The sequence below is a fragment of the Wolffia australiana genome, chromosome 1 (assembly GCF_029677425.1).
Source record: "Wolffia australiana isolate 7733 chromosome 1, ASM2967742v1".
NCBI lineage: Eukaryota > Viridiplantae > Streptophyta > Magnoliopsida > Alismatales > Araceae > Wolffia > Wolffia australiana.
Window position 1 is genome coordinate 22,382,831 of NC_135835.1, and position 11,169 is coordinate 22,393,999.

The 11,169-nt window shown below is 40.0% G+C and overlaps 1 protein-coding gene across 1 annotated transcript; it reads right to left on the reverse strand.

The window, feature by feature from the left end:
- Nucleotides 1–314: 314 nt before the first annotated feature.
- On the reverse strand, nt 315–1,871 carry XRCC3 (homolog of X-ray repair cross complementing 3 (XRCC3)). The gene has a single exon (XM_078585030.1). The coding sequence runs from the start codon at nt 1,836–1,838 to the stop codon at nt 1,008–1,010; it is 831 nt and encodes a 276-aa protein (XP_078441156.1). The 5' UTR covers nt 1,839–1,871; the 3' UTR covers nt 315–1,007.
- Nucleotides 1,872–11,169: the final 9,298 nt, after the last annotated feature.

Sequence of the window (11,169 nt, forward strand, 5' to 3'; positions counted from 1 at the left end):
GAGCAACTTCGCAGACAACTCAGAAAGCATACCTGCTTAAGCCAAAAATAAAAGGAGACCAAATAAATCCATCAAGCTCCAAAATCAAGTTGTCAAAGCCCCAACCGATCAGCGTCCAAATCTTTCACCTCTAGGTTTCAAAGTCAATGTAAAACTCTTCAAAATCACCCGGCAGATGAATATATTGTGGCTAAAGATTAGTACAGAGTCCTCTTTACTGCCTAGACATCAACTTGCCTGTTACTCCCTGATTAACCAATGTTTATTCCAGAGTCATCCCGTTTCGATTCCCTGGGAAGATCAAGACCACAGGGTCGCAGGAAATACAAGCCGTATGAATTCACATACATACATATTCATCGATAGATATAATGTCCCCATCTATGATGTAATCGAAATTTTTTTCATATTTATGATGTAGCAAGGTTACCATGACTGCTGCCACTGACCTACTTCCAAGGCATCCTTGCAATGATTTTTCTACAGTTTAAATGGAAGCCAAGTTGAAGACATTGTCTAATCCATTAGTGCATCATCCGGCAGAGAAAAGATGAAACTGGAGTGATGCCCAAAAAATGTGAAATATGCTGGCTATGATATCTTTCATCTAGGTACTTCATACCCCTCCAGATATTGCCTGGGAAATACAGTCAATACAGATATTACTTGTTACACGTGCTGGATTGGAAAAAATGGAACGCCAACTGTGTACAATAATGTTATTCCACCCCTCCCCACCAATATTTCGATTGTATGTTGGTCAATACTAGCAGCAGACAAGTCAAAAATTCCTTCTCACCATATTCCTTGGAACATAATCGAGAGAAAGAGAGCAGTGCTTCAACATTTATCATACAAGTTGCTCCTTCAAGAAGAAACTTTTCAAAAGACTACATTTTGGTACAACGCCTATTGCCTTGCCTTTCCATTCACTCTCTGGGTGAGGTGCCCCATGATTGGAAATCAGCCTTTGGCTTGATACTTGGATTATGACAAATAAAGATCCATCAACTGATCACTCCCAAAGTACCCTTTTTCTGAATATTATAGAAAGAGAAGGATTTCGGCAAATGAGGGGCGAAAACAACTTGAATCATTCTATCATCTCTTCCTTCTCCCTGAATCCCGCTGTCAGATCTGGACAAGAACAACCTTGTATTCACGCAGTTAGCCCAAGAAATCCCCAATGCAGGGCAGACAATTCTCCCCGATGTCCGCAAAAAATCATAATTTCCGACTCGCATGTAGCTAGATTCTCCCCCATCATCAATCACATCCACAATCTGGTTGGTCACCACGACTGCGAGCCCGAATAGAACCGCCAATTCCTTGAGCTTCGCAGCGATCGTAAAGAACATCGACGATCTCTTCTTCAGATCAACCGCACTGTTATCAAAATCAGAGCGAAACACCGCCGCAATGGAGTCCACGACGATGAGCTTCACGGGAAGCCCGGAAATCGGGCGAGAGATGAAACCCGGAAGACGATCCAAGACGGCGAGAAGCTCATCGGCGGTGTGAACACCACGGACGAGAACGTGATCGAGCGGGGAGGAATGAGAGGTTGTCAAATGGGTAGAGAGCTGGCGCAATCGGGAAATGGGGAAGGGGAACTCACTGTGGATGTAGAGTGAAGAGGCCGAGAGCCCGCCATGGGAAGGCGGGAGAAGCGCGCAGAGGGCGAGCTGAAGGCAGATCTGGGTCTTGCCTACGCCGCTCTCGCCGGCGATCTCCGTGATCGATCCGCAGGGAATTCCACCGCCGAGGAGATGATCGAGAATCTGGCAACCGATTGTCAGCTTCTCCGTCGCGATCTCGAGCAAATTCAGCCGCCCCATCGATGAACAACGATGAACAGAGTCGAGATTGGGTATTTATATACGGCCCGGGAGAATTCTTCCTTTTTTGGCGGGAGAATAGCTTGTCCGTCCGATCGAGATCCATTGGTTTAGGATCCCGTGTTGGTATAGTTCCCGATCGTCCAGGACGTGGGTGAAGATGGTCCCGGTTTTTTCGTCAGTAATCAGTGCAGGGACGCTGACGGGATGGTTTTTTCGTCCGAGCGGACGAAAACCGTTTTTCGTCCTGGGATGAATTCCTGTCCCGGTTTTCGTCCAACCTCGTGGACGGGACAATTTTTTCGTCCTGGGATGGAAAAACCGTCCCGTCCGTGTCCCTGCACTTGTGTAGTTCTGGACCATCCGGGACGTGGACGATGGACGGGGCGGGGTGCAGATCGTCCTGTCCGACGCCCAGAATCAGTGCAGGGACGCAGATGGGATGGTTTTTTAGTCGAAGACTCCGGATGGGATGGTTTTTTTGTCCGAGTGGGCAAATTCAGATGTGTTGGCCATAAGTCAGATGTGTGTGGATAATTCTATTGGAATTATAGAGCTGGCTGGCTCGCTACGATTTTCGTTCTGTCCCATATCCCATTTTTTTTGGGTCGTCCCACTCTGTCCTGTCTCAAAACTATCCTCTCTACAAAGAGTCTGGGTCAGGAACCGTCCTACTGGGAAACAGGCGCACCCTTGGCGTCCCGATTCCATATGACAACCAGAATTCCAGTAGCCGCCGTAGTCGACAGGCAGCCGCCGCCTTTTGCTGAATGCCGTTGCCGCCTTTCGCCAGACGCCGCTGCCGCTTAGCTACCAACGGCACCGCCGCTTTCTACCGGACGCCGCCGCCAACTCGCCATCCATGCCGGCTCTGCGCGAACTGCATGGCGCCCGCATTGTTGCTTTGCGCCACACTCTGCAACTAAATTGCTGTTTGCGCCGAGTCCCCGTGAACTGCACGCCGTCTACCATAGCCTGCCACCTTCTACTGCATGTTGCCGCCATGTAGCCGCCAGCGGTGCAACCTGATGGAAATATATGTGGCCGGCAAGCGAATTACACATTCCACATCTCATTCCATATTCATTAATAGAACATATTCATTATAGTGCACGTGTGATGCGTATAATGAAGTCCATGAATACATGATCGGACTTAGTGAATTATGATGAGATCGTAATACGGAGATCACTAGTCTTTAAGCATGTGTTGTAAACATTCCTATTCAAAGGATACGTGAGAAGGACATCGAAGTATCCGGATAGAATAGCACTATCTAGCCTCACTCATATGATGAGTATGTCCGGTCCCGTAGCCATTAGTGTGGCGACACTAAGGATAGATAGTGGGTGCTCTTTAGTGGAAAGAGTTCACTGAATTGATCCGTACAAATCCCTGAATGGTATTATACCAAACTTTCAATCAGGTTGATTCACGTCACGGTTGTGTAAGTGGTCCTTAGACCTGAGACACCAAAGACGTCTTGTGGACGGACGGTTGTACTTTGGCTATGGCCAATGAGTCTCTAATCATGGGATTCTAAACGGTCTTAGTTCGGGTGCATCAAGAAGTACACAAAAGCGATTGAGTGGTCAAGATGGGATCGTCCACCCTCGGTATAAGAGGTGACAGCTCAAGGAAGATGATGCAACGAAGTCCTTGGCCAAGGCAGTGAAATATCGAAGAAGAGTTCTTTGATAATTCGCGAATGCATCAGTACTAACTCGGATGATCAATTAGGGTTTCACAGTTGACCATACCCTAAGTTGTCCAAGGAGCGTCAAGTGGATGAGGGATTATACATTCACGGTAACTGATGATGAACAGGTTCCATGAGTGAGTCGATACACACTCCTTTGTATCTTCTAGGACACGAGGTGTAGCTTGGCACCCCGCGTGTCGGACTCTCGACCTATCGATTGGGTTAAATCGATTCGACGTTAATTAATCTATATGATGATATAGTTAATTAATTTGGAAGGCCAATAAAGGTTATTGGGCCGCTGGAGTCGTTAACTAGACTGATACATGGGCCTAGAGGGTCACACGCAAATGGTCTTTTGGACGTTGGACGATATACTTAAGTTTTGGGGGTTTTTATGAAAAATACCCACTTAGTATAAATAGGGGAAGGCCCTGAACAAAATTCACCCAGGCCAGAATTGTTCAGGGGCCTTTCCCCTTCTTCTCCACTCTCCCCACACCCCTCTCCATCCCTGATGTGATCGGGATGACGTAACGATGCCGACGGAGAAAGAACAGGGCTCGTCAACGAGAAGGAGGAGATCCGACGCGCCGAGGACCGCGTGGATACGTCTAGAGGCTGCACACTTGAGCAGCTCGACTCGGCTTGCTCTGGGATCGAAGAAATCATGAATGAGATTCTTGCAAAGGTACTTCATTTTAATATTTTCGTCGATGCCGTTTGATTCGCAAAAGTCTTCCGCTCCGCATCGTTTTTTATTTGTTCATCCATCTCAAGGCCTCTAGAACCCAACACAACCACCATTGCAAGTCATTGTCGCTGTGCTGACCCGCGCGCCACCTGCCGCTGTCAGACTCAGTCCCTTCGGTACCGTAGACACCGTCATCACTTTGACGAGGGTCAGGAGGTCACCATCACCGTCATCGGTCACCCACCTTGGATCCCATAGCTTGGCAAACCCTACGAGTTAGGGCCTGCACGTACGTCCACCTAGGAGTCTTCACATCAAGTAGTTGCATCTCCGTAGGTCCATATCTGACGGATGATGTCTTCGACGTCATCCGCTATCACCCGGTATTTGAGCATCACCTCGGTACCCTTGGGACGACACCGACATTGTCCTACATCATTTCCCAATGATCTCCATTACACAGCAATACTAAATGCAAAGATACATTAGGATTTAATGGCTAACCATACCACAATTGATTCAAGAGTCTCAAATGGATGAAGGTTATGTAAATATGTGTGGAAGAGAAGTTAATCACACATAGTATATCTCATTCAACATTCATTGATACAATAATTTTATTGTAATGCATGTGCAGTGCTTATAATCAAGTCCATGAATAAATGATCTAGCTATGTGAATTATGATGAGATCACAATACATAGATTAATAGTCGTTAAACATGTGTTTGGAGGATACTCAAGAGGGATATCAAACTATCCAGATATAATACAATGAATACGGCTGACCCCATTACCAAACTAAGGATAGATAGTGGGTTCATATAAGAGTGAAATAGTTCATTGAATTTATTCCTATGAATTCATGAATTGTTTTATACCAAAGTATCAATCAAGTTGACTTACATCACTGTTATGTGGGTGGTCCTTTGCTCTGAGACACCTGAGATGTCATGTGGATGGAGAACTATGTTTTGACTATAACTTACAAAATCCTATTCATGGAATTCTAAATTATCTTAGCTTTGATGCGACACTAAGTTCACGAAAATGATTAAGCGATAAAAATACGATTATTCACCCTTGCTTTTCAGAGGATGCAATTTAGGAAAGCTGATGAGGTGAAGTCCTTTGCCAATGTAGTGGAATAACGAGAGTTGTTTTATGATCTCCTCATGGATTAATACTAACTAAGATGAAGATGAAGATTTCACATAGTGGAAGACATGTAATGGAATCGAACGACATCGATAAAAACATTAAAATGAAGTACCTTTGCACTGATTGCATCCATGATTTCTAGGATCTTGAACGAGACGAGTCGAGCTGCTCAAGTGTGAAACCTCTAGACGTATCCACACCATCCTCGGCACGTCAAATCTCCTCCTCATTAACGAGGCCTGTTATTTCTCCGTCGTCGTCGTTACGGCATCTTAATTGCATCGGGAGTGGAGAGAGGTTGTGGGGAGAAGGAAGAAGAAGGGAAGACCCCTAAACAACTTTGGCTTGGGTGAATTTCATTTAGGGTCTTCCCCTACTTATACTAAGTGGGTATTTTTCATAAACTCCCCCAAAACTTTCATTGGCCTTTGCATGTCACCCTCTAGGCCATTTGTAAGGCCGATTAGATTATATCTTATGATGTTGAAAAGACCATTTGCATGTCACCCTCTAGGCCCATGTATCAGTCTAGTTAACGACTCCAGTGGCCCAATCACCTTTCATTGGCCTTTCAAATTACTTAACTATATCATCATATATATTAATTAATGTCAGATTGATTTAACTCAATTGTTAGGTCGAATCTCCAAATGTGGGGTGCCAAGCTACACCTCGTGCTCTAAAATATACAAAGGAGTGTGTATCGACTCACTATTAGAACCTGTCCATCATCGGTTACCATGTCAGTATAGTCCCCCATCCACTTGATGCTCCTTGGACGACTTCGGGTATGCTCAACTGTCAAACCCTAATCGGTCATCAAAGTTAGTACAGATGCATTTGAAAATCATCGTAGAACTCTTCTCCTATATTTTACTTCCTTGGAAAGGGACTTCATCACATCATCTTCCTTGAGCTTTCACCTCTTATACTGAGGGTGGACGATCCAATCTTGACCACTCAATCATCTTCGTGAACTTCTTGATACACCCGAACTAAGACTGTTTAGAATCCCATTATTAGAAACTCTTTGGCCATATTTATAGTCCAACTGTCCGTCCACAAGACGTCTTTGGTGTCTCAAGTCTAAGGACTACTTACACAACCATGATGAGAATCAACGTGATTGACAGTTTGGTATTTAGGGATTCGTACGTATCAAGTTAGTGAACTCTTTCCACTAAAGAGAACCCACTATCTATCCTTAGTGTATCCACACTAATGGCTATAGGAGCGGCCATACTCATCATATGAGTGAGGCTAGATAGTGCTCTTCTATCTGGATATTTTGATGTCCTTCTTGCGCATCCTTCGAATATGAATGTTTAAAACACATGCTTAAAGACTTGTGATCTCTTTATTACGATCTCCTCATAATTCACCAAGTCTAGTCATGTATTCATGGACTTCATCAGAAGCATCACATGTGCACTATAATGAATATATTCTATTAATGAACATGAAACATGATGTGGAATGTGTGATTGGCTTGCCGACCATGTATATTTCCATCATGACTATAGTTTGACTATTAGGCATACCCTTAGTCATCCTAGGAGCTTCAAGAATATGAACAATACATGGACCTATAGAGTCACAAGCATCAGACCTATTGTCCTTAGTGAATAAACTAAAATTTGGATTTTTAGGAAAATGTCCAGAAGTAATATAAATAAGGGTACCCATTCGAAGTTTCGAGGAAAGATAGACAAGGGTTTGCCCTTAATGTTATACTTCTATCAAAACATATCTCTGTCTTGTGCGGTTACATGCTCATAAATTTACATATATATATATATATATATATATATATCTGCATTAAGAATATTTCAAGGGATTAAAGAGGAGATCCATTATTCTAATGATTATGTGAATACATCTAGAGACTAGGCAGGCGAGAGGTTTGAAGATACACTCCTAGAGATTAAAGAGAGTGAAATCAGGTACACACAAGGAGGTGTGATCATCCGTTATTTCATTTGTTCAGCCTACTTTTATTTGTATAGTTTCTGCTATAAAAATCATTGTTGGATATTCACTCAAGCCCACATGAGCTCAACGTAGGCACTATCAATATTATTGAAGATTGAAACTCATATAATTATACAGTACAGACATGTGAAATGAATTTGATTGAATTATAGATAAATACATTAAAGAGAAAATCCCTTCATTAAAAGGCCACTTTGAATCAGAACCTCTACTCTCTATGAAGTTTGATTTTGTTGATCAATATCAAGTATCACTAGCAGCAATATGTTGATTTCCCTTAGTAAAAATAATTAATTATCAAGGAAGCCAATACGTGTCTAAATACCAAATTATGGGATTTTTTTAGATAAAATATTATTAAAGGACTGAAATTCAATACTGTACGTCCCAATTTTATTTTTCGCTGTACCTTCAATATATGTTGTCACGATGGAAATATGAATTTACAATACGATACGTAAGAAGAGTGAGAAGGTCCTCATCAAGAGTCCATAAAGTGATAAGCATGTATCGACTACCAAAATTAAATTATTCAATAATAATATCACTACCTTCTTAGATTCATTAATCAGATCCTCTACTAAGAAAATATTTAGACTGATGCACTAGGTATAACCATAATGAAATATTTTTTCATGACCAATAGAAATATAATATTCACGGGTATGTTTGGCACCACATTCATATGATACTACTTTCATTATTATGCCCCAGGACCAGATTTTAAAGATTCATTTGTATATTATTTTCATAGTGTAATTAAAATTATTTATGTTTAAATAATACTCATGTATTTTTTAGCAATGCTTTCATTTCTCTCTAGACCTTGGAGAATATCTACAAGACAAAAGTCTAAAATTATCATTTAATAGTTTTAAAAATCATCTCTATAAGCTGGGAAGTTGAAAACTAAGGTCATTCAGAACCTACCATCCGTAGAAGCCTATGAGGACTTGTAAATTTTATCATCCTTGTTGGTCTCTACAGATTACTTATTTTTAAAATTTATCATAATTTATGTCTGCAGAGATACCTCATAAACTCAAGTCCTGCGGTATAACTTGATACCTCATATAAGTTAACACTGTGATAGTGTATAATGTGATCATATAAGGATGTATGGTCACTTTGCGGTGATCAATCTCAACATATCATTTTTTGTTGATTCAATAAGTTGCAAAATTATATAATATTTTGTTTTTTGAAAATTTGAATTCTCATCAATTCTCTATTCAAATGAGCCCTTTTGTATATCGAATACATGTTAGTATCAATTAAATTTGTGTTGATATTGCGACTGTGTCAGCTGCCTCATTTCTTTTACTAGGAATTATTGTCAGCTGTCAGCTGTCTCATGTCATATTATCATTTCAGTATTGACTCATCGTTCATTTAATAATATACCTGATCTTATTTTCCTTGAATTTCTTTTTGTTCTTGCCGAAATTGTTGTTTGGAAAGATCAGTGCCCCTCACTTATGTTGTGAAAAGATACTTACAATGTCTCATGTCACACTTTAGTCAAAAATTTTAAGCTGAACTTATGGATATATTCCAGAAATTTGATAAATAGGAAAATGGTGGTGGTTGGGCTGGTCTGCAAGAGTTTTCCTCTTTTGCGCAGCATTTTTTCCTACTTTTAGGGTTGTGCATTTTTTAATGAAGGATATTTATACTATATCACTTGGACTGATCCAAGGCAGTATTTATCGATTGATTTTATGATATTTATCTGCATCATCAAGATGGGTTTTTAGTTTTAAAAAATCTGCTGATTTTTCTCTCAGTTTATTTTTTAATCCGTTGTTATCCTCTATCATGGCCTCCCAATTTGCATGTTTGCACAGACGACGACCTTTGTCACCTTCAATAAGGTTGGCGATTAGTTCTGAACTTCTTTTATAAAACAAAATGTAATGCTCAATAGAAAAATTGTTACATTTTATGATTAAATCCCTCATATTTTTAGAAACAACCTAGTAAGTTTTTACTTGGCAGGTTAAGCATTGGGAAAGCCATATCATATTGTGAGACTAAATGTGATACAAATATGTCATAAAGCATTATGCTTCATATATTATAGAGATTAAAATCATTACAATTTCTGAGATGAATGCTGATATAAATTTACCCTCACTTTCAGTTCTCGCTATCTATCTTCTCGTTAACCCCTATGTCTATGTTAGACTAGTAAATCTTTGAGAATAGTCCTTTTGGGTGAATCCTTTTCTTGGCAGGCTATAACAGCACACTATTTTTTATGGTTATTTTTCTTATTGCCTTAGATTCTTCAACGGAGAAAGATGAACCTGATGTTTGAGGGCCTAACTTTTATATCAATGTGGATGTTCTCCCAGATCCATTGGTTGATACCAGATTGTAGAAAAAATCTTATAAATACTTTATATTAGTATCTTAAGGATAAATCAATAACTTTTGTACATAAATAAGTGAAAGTATTATTAATGAGATATATGTGAATTTAAGATAACATACCTAATTCCATACAGGCATTGATGTTGAGATGTAGTCTTGAGTAATAGGTAGAATCCTTAGTCTTGAGAATAATAGAATACCTCAATAAAACCATGCCCTGTGACTGAAGGATTGGTACCCATTTATAGGCAAGAGGTGTATCCTTATGTAATTCAAGTTATTCACACATGTACATTTCCAATTGGATCCTTGAAGTGATTCACTCATATACAAGTGAATTTGGAATGACGGTCACTTGAAGCTTTTTCAGACTGGAGAGAACCTGAAAACATATTAATGCATAAAAGAACAAAGGTGCATCTTTTTTGAAGCAACATACAAGAAACTCCTTTCAAATTAAATATCATCATAGGGAATTCAAACACAAATGAGAAATATGTTCATGTAAGGCCTTCAAAGGTCATGATTTTGTAAGCAGGCCCTCAATCAGGGAGTTCCTTTTATGATCTATAGATAGTTACCCATTTGGAATTCTTTTTTTTAGTAATTAATATTCTAGTGTCTGTGTGTTTTTACTTTGTCAAGCTTATGTTGTTATTCCCAAACATAATTACTGATTATAAGAGTAGAACTTTAAAAGTCTTTGAATTCCATCGACCACATTCAAGCTGGTGACAGTTTTCCTTAGCCAATAACCATGTTTGTATGATTCATATCAAGCTATATGTGTATGTTCATCACTTCTCCCAACGTAGGTCTTTGTGCCAAAAGATACATGTAGCCTGACGTGGATTGTATGTTGTTGGTGTATCCAAAAATGTCAGAATTGGGATAGACCCAAGCATCTCCAGGTGATCTGAATTATTATGCTTGGTCATCCAAAGATATCTCATGACACTCTTGCCCCTATTTGAATGGTTCATGCTTCGATTACTCATTTATCAACCTTACGTACTGATGACGTACATTATATCTGGACGTGTACAAACTTGATCATATAGAAGGCCTCCTATTATTGATGCATAAGGTATCTTTACCACCTCTTAAATTTACAAATTTTCTTAAGGTACTTATTGAGAGTAAGCTTGTATCCTTTAGTGATTTGGGTATTCAGTGGTCTCCAATCTTACATGCCATAGCTTTTAAGGATGTTTTCAGTATAGCCACTCTATGACAAATCTAAATAACCTAAAGTATGACCACTCAATTTGAATGCCGAACACATAAGATGATTACCAAGATTATTTATCTCAACAATTTTTGACAGAAAGTTTTTATGGCAAGTAAGAGGTTAATGTCATTCTGGCAAGAAGGATATCATCCACATATCATAGGGAGAAAATTTAT

Bases quoted from the DNA above. Each gene is read 5' to 3' on its own strand.
- XRCC3 (XM_078585030.1), bottom strand. From the start codon at position 1,838: ATGGGGCGGCTGAATTTGCTCGAGATCGCGACGGAGAAGCTGACAATC.